General features: G+C 42.9%; 1 protein-coding gene across 1 annotated transcript; it reads right to left on the reverse strand.

Annotated features, from left to right (window-relative positions):
* Window positions 1-204: 204 nt before the first annotated feature.
* LOC129704649 (uncharacterized) lies at window positions 205-7,344 on the reverse strand. The gene is made up of 5 exons (XM_055647918.1): window positions 7,074-7,344; window positions 6,858-6,925; window positions 3,710-3,830; window positions 2,541-2,642; window positions 205-1,032 (listed from the first exon to the last, which is right to left on the reverse strand). The coding sequence occupies exons 1-5, from the start codon at window positions 7,289-7,291 to the stop codon at window positions 234-236; spliced, it is 1,308 nt and encodes a 435-aa protein (XP_055503893.1). The 5' UTR covers window positions 7,292-7,344; the 3' UTR covers window positions 205-233.
* Window positions 7,345-9,998: the final 2,654 nt, after the last annotated feature.

Here is a 9,998-nt window from a genome sequence, read left to right on the forward strand (position 1 = left end):
AATCTCTTTCCTGTCCCAATTCATCTTCTACCTATATCAATGGTACTGACATACACCAGCCTCTGGCTGTTCACCCTTCCCCTTCGGACATTTCTGCAGCAGCTCAGGGGTAGGATGGCAGATAATAGGTTCAGCAGTGGTGATCTTAGAGTGACAATGGATAAGGTGGACCAGCGGAAAGGGAGGCAGCTGTTGGCACCATAAGGATGGTTCATTCGTAACATCAATCCAGATCAATAATACTCACTCATCAAAGACAAGAGCTCGGCATCTGCATTAGTCACCATCTCGGAAATAGAGAGATTATTCTGCATCAAGCGGCGAAAGACCTGCTGGAATCCAGACACTTCCAAATTTTGCAGCTTCCTGGCATCATTTTGGACATCAATAACTTGAACTTCGAGGATCTTATGCGTGGCATTGTCCATCATTGTATGGGTCAGATATTTCTTTGAAAGGGCATGGACGTTCCAGTACTGATGTGCTATCACCACAATTGGCTGTGCAAGCTCCCGGAAATGTTTTGCTTGCATCGTTCTCCAGTAGTTCAGCACGGATGGTTGTACGTGTGTCTTCTGGATTTTGAGGAATGATTGGTGGCCAATGGGGAGCATATTCAGAAATTTCAACATCAGTGCAATTTTCCCATAATTATTTCCAGATAAAATAATACTTGATGCCAACTGGATGTTGCCCGCCGGGATTGTTTGCACCAGTGGCTGAGACCACCAAGTTGATTCATGCCCCTGGCTGCAATGGCCTATAACTTTCATTGCTGTCGCCACAATGTGCAGCTGCAAATCTACTTTGCTTTTGCAGTCAGCATTTTCACATGTAGAGAATGCTTTTCTGGCCAGCGACATTAGGCAAGCATCAAAAACAATGCCAGTTCTCATCCTGTGTATAGATTTGACTTTTGTTGAAGCGACCAGGATTGGGACAGATTCCTCTTCTCCAGATATGACTTCATCATCAATGAAGTTTAACACTTCCTCTTCCGCTGTGTAGTCCTTTAGCTTGCTGCTTGCAAAGCTGTTCAAAAATCATAAGTTATATTTACATCTGCAATTTGCATGCTAATCCGTAGGTAGGCGGCGCGACTCTCGTCAGCAGCGGCCTCTGCAGCCCGTCTGCGTTTTTATTATTTTTTGTCTATGTTTTTATGTAGTTTTTGTTTTTTTTTTGGGGGGTGTGTGTGGGGGGGGGGGGTGGAGTGGGAGGGAGGGGGGTAACTTTTAAATCTCTCCCTGCACAGGAGACCCGACCTTCTGTTTGTCGGGTCTCCGTTGTCATTGGGGCTGCAACGAGGAGCGGCCTCCAACAGGAGAAGACCGGGGACTCTGGTGCCGACGACTCACCTCACCGTCGCGGAGCTGGCCGAGTCCAGAGCGGGTGGAGCGGTGGTGGAACGCTGCTGTTGCTGCGGCCCGACCTCCGGAGATTCGGAGGCTGCAACTGCGGGTCTGGCGGACGGCGGCACCTGGAGCCCGCGGGTCCCTGATGGGGAGATCGCTTTTCAGGGCTCTCGCAACGGCGACTTCTCCCACCCGAGTTGCGGGGTCGAAGAGCTCATGGAGCGGGGCCTGACATCACCGCCCCGCGCGGCTTGGAATGGCCGCGGAACTCTGCGAGCGCACGCCGGGGGCTCCAACATCAAGACCCCGGTGTGCGACCTCGCACCACCCGGCGTGGCTTTAATGGCCGCGGGACAATCGCCATCGCCAGCCGGGGGCTTTGACTTTGACTCTGACATCCGGGGGGGGGGGAGAGTGCAGTGGAGAGATAAGTTTTTTTGGCCTTCCATCACAGCGATGTGATGGATGTTTATGTAAATTATGTTGTGTCTTGGGTCTATTTGTTTGTAATGTATGGCTGCAGAAACGGCATTTTGTTTGGACCTCAAGGGGTCCAAATGACAATTAAATTGAATCTTGAATCTTGAATCTTAATGATGAATGACGAGGAAATGCTCTCCATTGATTATCTACCTACCATGGCAATTTCTAAACAACTTTCTGTAACGTTTCATGACTGGCAAATTTCAAAATGAAGCAAAAAAAAAAGGGCTGACACAGCGAGCATATTGTCAGTAACTGTACCGAACTTCCGTGAATATGAAACGTTTTGAAAGAAAAATGCAGAAACACCATGGGTTTTTAAAATGTCACCATCATACTTCAAGATGTCAAAATTAGAATTAAGGACAGTTATTTCCAGCAGCTTTTTGATTAACCCATAAACTAAATACATTTAAAAAATTCACATTAGTCAAATAACTCCCAGTTCCCATATTAGAATTGATTTTTTTCCCTCTAGGCTATTCATCCAAATCTATGGATCAGTAAGCATGTCATTCCTCTTTAACGTGCAGTTGGTACTTTCAATTGAATTGGACAAGCATGGAGGTACTGGTATTTGATCTGTATGTCTGTAAGTCTGAGCTGCTGGTAAAGCATCATCATCTTCAGGAAAGAAAATGAAGATTATCATATAGAAACTGTATATTCCTGCAAGACTGGAATTTTTAAGGCTAAATTTACCTGTCTGGTAGAAGATAATCAGCCTCATCTGCAGAATCTGCCGTGAAATTTGAACTGTCTTCGTCATTATCGTTGTCGTCTCCAGTGTCACAGTGGGATAGTCTGGAAAAGCAGACACACCTTGCACTGCATTGAGGAAAGCCAACCTCAAATATATCAGCTGAACTCAGCAGGATAGTAACATCCCTTCTAAACTCGCATCAGTTCTTATTCACCTCTTAATGCTAGACCCAATTTTTTAATTTCACATCCTTACAAATTCCCTCATGGTCTTACAGCTTTTCTATCTCAGTGATCCCCTCCACCTCTATAACTCTCCTAGATTTTTGCTCTCATTCATTTCTGGCTTCTTGCATATCTCAGACTTTCTTTGTTCTGTCATTGGTAGACATGGCTATAGCTACAGGGACTCCACGCTCAAGAGCTCCCTTTCTGAACTTACATAGAAGATAGCAGAGTACAACACAAAAACAGGCCCTTTGGCCCACAATGTCTGTGCTGAACATGATGCCGTTAAAACAATCTCCTCTGCCTGCATGTGATCCATATCCCACCATTCCTTGCATAAAAATGTGCTTATTTAAACGTTTCTTAAATGCCACTATTGTACCTCCTTCCACCACCAATCCCAGCAACATGCTCCAAGCTACCTTTCTGTGGATAAGAAAACCACCCTGCACATCTCCTTTAAACTTCCCCCCTCTTTAAAGCTATGCACTGTCGTCTTTGACATTTCCACTCTGGGGAAAAGGTTCTGACAGTCTACCCTACCTATGCCTCTCATAATTTGTATATACTTCTATCAAGTCTCCCCTTAACCTCCAACACTCCAGAGAAAACAGCCCAACCTCTCCTTGTAGCTAATACCCCCTAATCCAGGCTGAATTCTAGCAAACCTCTTCTGCACCCTTTCCAAAGCCTCCACGCCCTTCTTACATTGGAGTGACCAGAACTGCATGCAATACTCAAAATGCAACTTAGTTAAAGTTTTACAAAGCTGCATCAAAACTTAACAACTCTTATACTTAACGTCACAACCAATGAAGGCAAGTAAATCATACTCTTACTTTACCACTCTATCTTCCCTTCTCTGCCTCCATCTCATCTTGCAACATATTCACACTGTTTTTATACTACTAACCCTCATTGTGATTTAGAGAGAAACTTACTCAACAGGTGACTGCAGTTCTGGAAAAGTCCTCTGAGGAGTTTTCAATGTCTCTGAAGTTTGGATTGTCAATTTCCTCTGAATTCCGGAGAAGGATGTGGACGATGCCGTGCAGCTTTCATCTGTTTATAGCAAGATATAACCATATAACCATATACCAATTACAGCACGGAAACAGGCCATCTCAGCCCTTCTAGTCCGTGCCGGACACGTATTCTCCCCTAGTCCCATCTACCTGCACTCAGACCATAACCCTCCATTCCTTTCCCGTCCATATAGCTATCCAATTTATTTTTAAATGATAAAATCGAACCTGCCTCCACCACCTTCACTGGAAGCTCATTCCACGCAGCTACCACTCTCTGAGTAAAGAAGTTCCCCCTCATGTTACCCCTAAACTTCTGTCCCTTAATTCTGAAGTCATGTCCTCTTGTTTGAATCTTCCCTACTCTCAGTGGGAAAAGCTTATCCACATCAACTGTCTATCCCTCTCATCATTTTAAAGACCTCTATCATGTCCCCCCTTAACCTTCTGCGCTCCAAAGAATAAAGACCTAACTTGTTCAACCTTTCTCTGTAACTTAGTTGCTGAAACCCAGGCAATATTCTAGTAAATCTCCTCTGCACTCTCTCTATTTTGTTGACATCCTTCCTATAATTAGGCGACCAAAATTGTACACCATACTACAGAATTGGCCACACCAATGCCTTGTACAATTTTAACATTACATCCCAACTTCTATACTCAATGGTCAGTCTGAAGAAGGGTTTCGGCCCAAAACGTCATCTATTTCCTTCGCTCCATAGATGCTGCTGCACCCGCTGAGTTTCTCCAGCATTTTTGTGTACCTTCTATACTCAATGCTCTAATTTATAAAGGCCAGCACACCAATAGCTTTCTAGATAAAACATCATAGCCTTTATGAGTTTATATTTATGCAGAATGTGCATACTGGTTTGCTTCATAAAATCAAAAATATAACCTGGGTTAAACTAAATGCCAACTGAGCCTGCTCTTTCAGTCAGGAAGATTGTGGCTTATCCTGTGCCTTGTCCACTTTCCTACACAACATCCTTTCATATTCTCTGACTTTCCAGCTGTTCAAAAATGTGTTCAGTTCAGCCTAAAGCATAGACAGGACAGTGTCAGCTATTAACTGAAAGGTTCCTATAGATGTGTGAGCAATTAGCTCCAAGTCACACCAGAAAATGCACGGCCTGCTGTCCTTGATAATGCATGGTGCAAACTGTTCCCTTTGCAAGGCCAGGTCTTTGCTTGGCTTTCCTGTTTCCACAGATAAGAGACACAGACTGCTCCATGTTTCCTGAAACTTGTAACTTCTCAATACTGAATCCCTCGCTGCACACTTCCCAGTGATCAATATTTTCATTAACAAGATCTGTGAACAGCACTCCCTAGGATCAAACCAAGGATCTGTATTAATTCAGCATTATATAGCGACACTGAACTGGATGGCCCATGCTGACCAGGAAGCCCATTCATGCTAATCCTATTTGCCCACATTGTGCTCATCTCTCTATTCCCTATCCAAGTATTTGTCCAAAACCCATTTGAATACTATAACTGCAACTGCACCACCACTTCCAGCAGCTTGTTCCATATAACCACATCCCTCTGCATGAAAAGCATGCCTCCTTTACCTAGTTGAAAACAAGGAACTGCAGATGCTGGTTTACACAAAACAGACAGGTGACATGTCAGGTCGGGACCCTTCTTCAGACGACGAAAAAGGATCCCGACCAGAAACATCGCCTATCCATGTTCTCCACAGATGCTGCCTGACCCACTGAGTTACTCCAGCATTTTATGCTCCCCTTCTACTGTGCGTTATTTAGACAGAAGTAAATTGCAGCTAAACCAAATAATTACTGCAAGCTATAAAACCGATAAGAGCTTTTGCACTCTTGGTCTTACCAGATTGCAAAGTCGCTCTCAGCTATTTATGTATCTACATTCCCAATTAACTTTATTCCTATAGTCAATTTCCTATCTTCCCTGGAATGTGACCTAACTCCTCCAACCAAAGTGAACGATCAGTTAAATCATTCAAAACATTGTGCTATTGTGCAAGAAGGACCTACTGCAGTTGTACAGGGTCCTGGTGAGATCGCACCTGGTGTATTGTGTGCAATTTTGCCTCCTAATTTGAGGAAGGACATTATTGCTATTGAGAGAGTGCAGCGTAGGTTCACCAGGTTAATTCCCGGGATGGCGGGACTGACATATGATGAAAGAATGGGTCGACAAGGGTTGTATTCACTGGAATTTAGAAGGAGGAGTGAGGATCTTATAGAAACATATTAAACTCTTAAAGGATTGGACAGGCTAGATGCAGGAAAAGAGTTCACGATGTTGGGAGAGTCCAAAACCAGGGGGTTACAGTTTAAGAATCAGGGGTAGGCCATTTAGGAATGAGATGTGAAAAACCCTTTCCCCCAGTGAGTTGTGAATCTGTGGACTTCTCTGCCACAGAAGACAGTGGAGGCCAATTCATTGGATGTTTTCAAGAGGGATTTAGCTCTTAGGGCTAAAGAAATCAAGGGATATGAGGAAAAAACAGGAATGGCGGTACTGATTTTAGATGATCAGCTGGCTATTTTTCTATGAATATATGATTATTATTGCCTACCAATTCCCGCAATCCTACTTATGAAGAGGATCTAGTCTCTAGCAAAGATCTGAGTGATATTTTTCCCCACCAGCTAATGTAAAGTTGCAACGATACTGACATTGAAAAGATTTTAGTAAGTTGCTGTTCCAAGCTCACAATGTATCACAACCAGACTGTATCTGAGACACAAGGTGACGAATCTCAAATAAAAAGGGAAAATGCTGAAACACACAGTCGGTCAGGGAGCACTTATGGAAAGAGCAACAGTTCATAATTCAAGCGCAAAACCCTTTGCAGGAATTGTTGCTACCATTTTCTACTTTCACTTCAGATTTTCAGCATCTGTTATTTATATTTACTGTTGAAGGATCTCAGAGATGCTGTTGAGGTTATTTGTAATATCAGTTGACAAAAATGCACTGCCAGGAAAGAGTGATTTAAAAGAGAAGGCAGCCAATGAGTCTTCATTACAACACCAAAGTTACAAGAAGAAAGCCATAGCAAGCAAATACTAACGTGTAATGCCAAAAGCATTTCCTCCTGTGTTTGGATTTGAACTCAACTTCATGAATTTGTGACAGGATCTACAGAAATTGGAAAGAAAATTCATATTAAACATTACTTTGTTGGATTCGTTTTTACTTTAGGTTTGAATTCATGAAAATGTTCTTAATGGAAGAAAGTGGAACATATTGCAGGGATATAAAAAGGGTATGTATAAAAGTATGAAACCTGTAATTATCCAGGAGAAATTTTGCAAGAGAAGCATTATTCTCAAGGCCCAGTTCTGCTCTCAACTGGTGCCACCTTTCAACCTCCAAGCCGATATGAATCATCCTTTGTCTCCGCAATCGGTAGCGCTCCAGCCGTCGCCTTTTGGCCTCTTGCGGCAACAGGTACGGCTGTCGACCACGCCTCAATGAGGAATTTGGCGCTGCTGAATTCTCCATTTGGGCTATTCGAGCACCTTCAGCACACAAAAACTGAAAGATAAGAAACTAAAAATTTTAAAGTGAATCTCCGGAGTAGTTCAATTAATATTTAAACATTGCATTAAATACTATTGTCCTCCAGGTTGAATTTCTATAATTTGGTGTGAATTCAGGAAAATACTTGCAGAAAATAGTAATTTGCTTGTATAATTGACTGCTACTTGCAATTTGTGGATTGTTTATTTCGGGGAAGATAGATTAGCAGAAAACAGAGGAAGTAAATAAATTACATGTTGCCATATATTTGTATATTAAAAAATGGTTTAAGCAAGGAGGTAAGATTCAATAAGAACCTGAGAGGTAATCTTTTTACACAAAGGGTGGTGGGTGTATGGAACTAGCTGCCAGAGGAAGTAGTAGAGGCAGATACTATCTCAATGAAAGTTGGGTCAAAGGGCCTGTTTCCACGCAGACTCTATGCTGTGATTTTCATGAATTCAGAGCATCTTAAACTACTGTGCAACTATCAAATATATTTTTAGCTGCAATTACAGATATTGGATAAATACTTGAAAGGGAAAATATGCAGGGAAGCAGGAGAGTTTGACATAGATAGATAGTTCTTCCAAGCAGCAAGCGTGTGTTTGCTGGGCTGAATGACCTCCTATGTTGGATTATTCTACGATTTCCTGTATCAGAGTTAAGGGCCAGCTTGTGATAACAAATATGTGCGGAGAGAGACCTGGGGCAAAAGGTTCTTGACATGAAACGTAAACTCTTTCCACAGAAGCTGCCTTGACCTGCTGTGTGTTTCCAGCATTTACTGCTTCATTAAAGATTAAGGCAGTATTAGAGTGGCACAGAGGAAATTAACTCTGTTTAGCAACACATAATCATCTCAGCCCTGACATTGCCTCATTGAAATAGTTCTTAAATGCTAGGAGACTACTTACCTTTAAGACTACATCATATCCCTCTAATATAATCACTGCTTTGAAAATAATTTCTATGGTAGTCCCTTTCAGAACCTCAGGTCATTCAGTCATGATATATTTTTTAAGTGTAGACATACTTGTGACGTGAAATGTGGTAGAACTTCTGTTGCTTATGTTTTAACCCATTTCATTTCCTCTGTGCCACTCTAACACTGCCTTAATATTTAATGAAACAGTAAATGCTGGAAACACACAGCAGGTCAGGCAGCTTCTGTGGAAAGAGTTCACTTTTCATGTCAAGAACCTTTTGCCCCAGGTCTCTCTCCACACATACTTGTTATCACAACCTGGCCCTTAACTCTGATACAGGAAATTGTAGAATAATCCAACATAGAAAGCCATTCAGCCCAGCAAACACGCGCTTGCTGCTTGTAAGAACTATCTATGTCAAACTATCCTGTTTTTTTGCATATTTTCCCTTTCAAGTATTTATCCAATGGGTTTTTTTCAGAATTCTCATTGATTCCTCTTCCACCAGCCTTTCCATCAGCACATTCTCAATTTCCCAGCGGCTCTTAGGGGTTAGGAGGGAGGGTGAAGATTACCAACCACCAGTACAGACAGTGGGGACCCTCCTGGCCTCTGCTAACAGCAAGAATAAAGATCAGGTTCAAAGATGCCATTGACATTTTGAGCTTTTGCTGTGTGTCAACCGGCTTAATCAGGCACATGACTTGGCAACAAGGGAAGTTTGGGTGGCTGGGACAAGACACTGTGGTTGATTTCCTCCTCGGCAGCTGAGGCAAGCCTAGGTCTCTCTAAGTGCTCTCAATCCCAGTGATGTCAAATTGAAGGGGTGAGGCCTGACGCCGTGGATACCACAACTACATCTGAGGTGAGAGTTGTGCCGTCACATTAGAGACGTTGGTGACCTGGAATATTAAAGGCAGTTCTGATCGCCATACCATAGGAAGGACTTGATTAAGCCAGAGTGGGTGCAGAATACCTTCACAAGAACATTGCCAGGACGAGGGTTTGTGATATAAGAAGAGGGTGGATAGGCTAAGGACACACAAGATACAATAGATGCTGGTCACCAAAATCTGCTGAAGGAACTCGGTGAATTCAGTCTGAAATAAGGTTGACCCAAAATGTCATGTCCCTTTCCCTCCACAGATGCTACCTAACCCACTGAGTTTCTCCAGCACTGGATAGACTGGGACTATTTTCCCTGGAGTGAGTGGGAGACAGAGGTTTATAAAATCATGAAGGGTGTTGAAAAGGTGGATGGTTACTATCTTTTCTCGAAGAGAGGGGGATCTAGAACCAGAGGACATAGATTTAACGTAAGAGGGGAAAGATTTAATTTGAATCTGAGGAGCTATGTGGGTGGAGGGTATATAGAACAAGCAGCCAGAGGTAGTTGAGAATAGAAGTTGGGATTTATGTTACAAAATTATATACAAGACGTCGGTGAGGCCACACTTGGAGTATTTAGGTTTGGTCACCCTGCCACACGAAAAATGTCATTAAGCTGGAAAGAGTGAAGATTTATGAAGATGTTACCAGAATTTGAGGGCCTGAGCTACAGGGGGAGGTTGGATAAGCAAGGACTTTGTTCCTCGGAGCGCAGGAGGATGAGGGGTGATCTTGTAGAAGTGTATAATATCATGAGGGGAATAGATAGGGTGAATGCACAGTCTCTTACCCAGAATAGGGGAATCAAGATCCAGAGGACATAGTTGAGAGGGGAAAGATTTAATAGGAATCTGAGTGGAAACTGTTTCACA

This window comes from Leucoraja erinacea, chromosome 16 (genome assembly GCF_028641065.1).
Source record: "Leucoraja erinacea ecotype New England chromosome 16, Leri_hhj_1, whole genome shotgun sequence".
NCBI lineage: Eukaryota > Metazoa > Chordata > Chondrichthyes > Rajiformes > Rajidae > Leucoraja > Leucoraja erinaceus.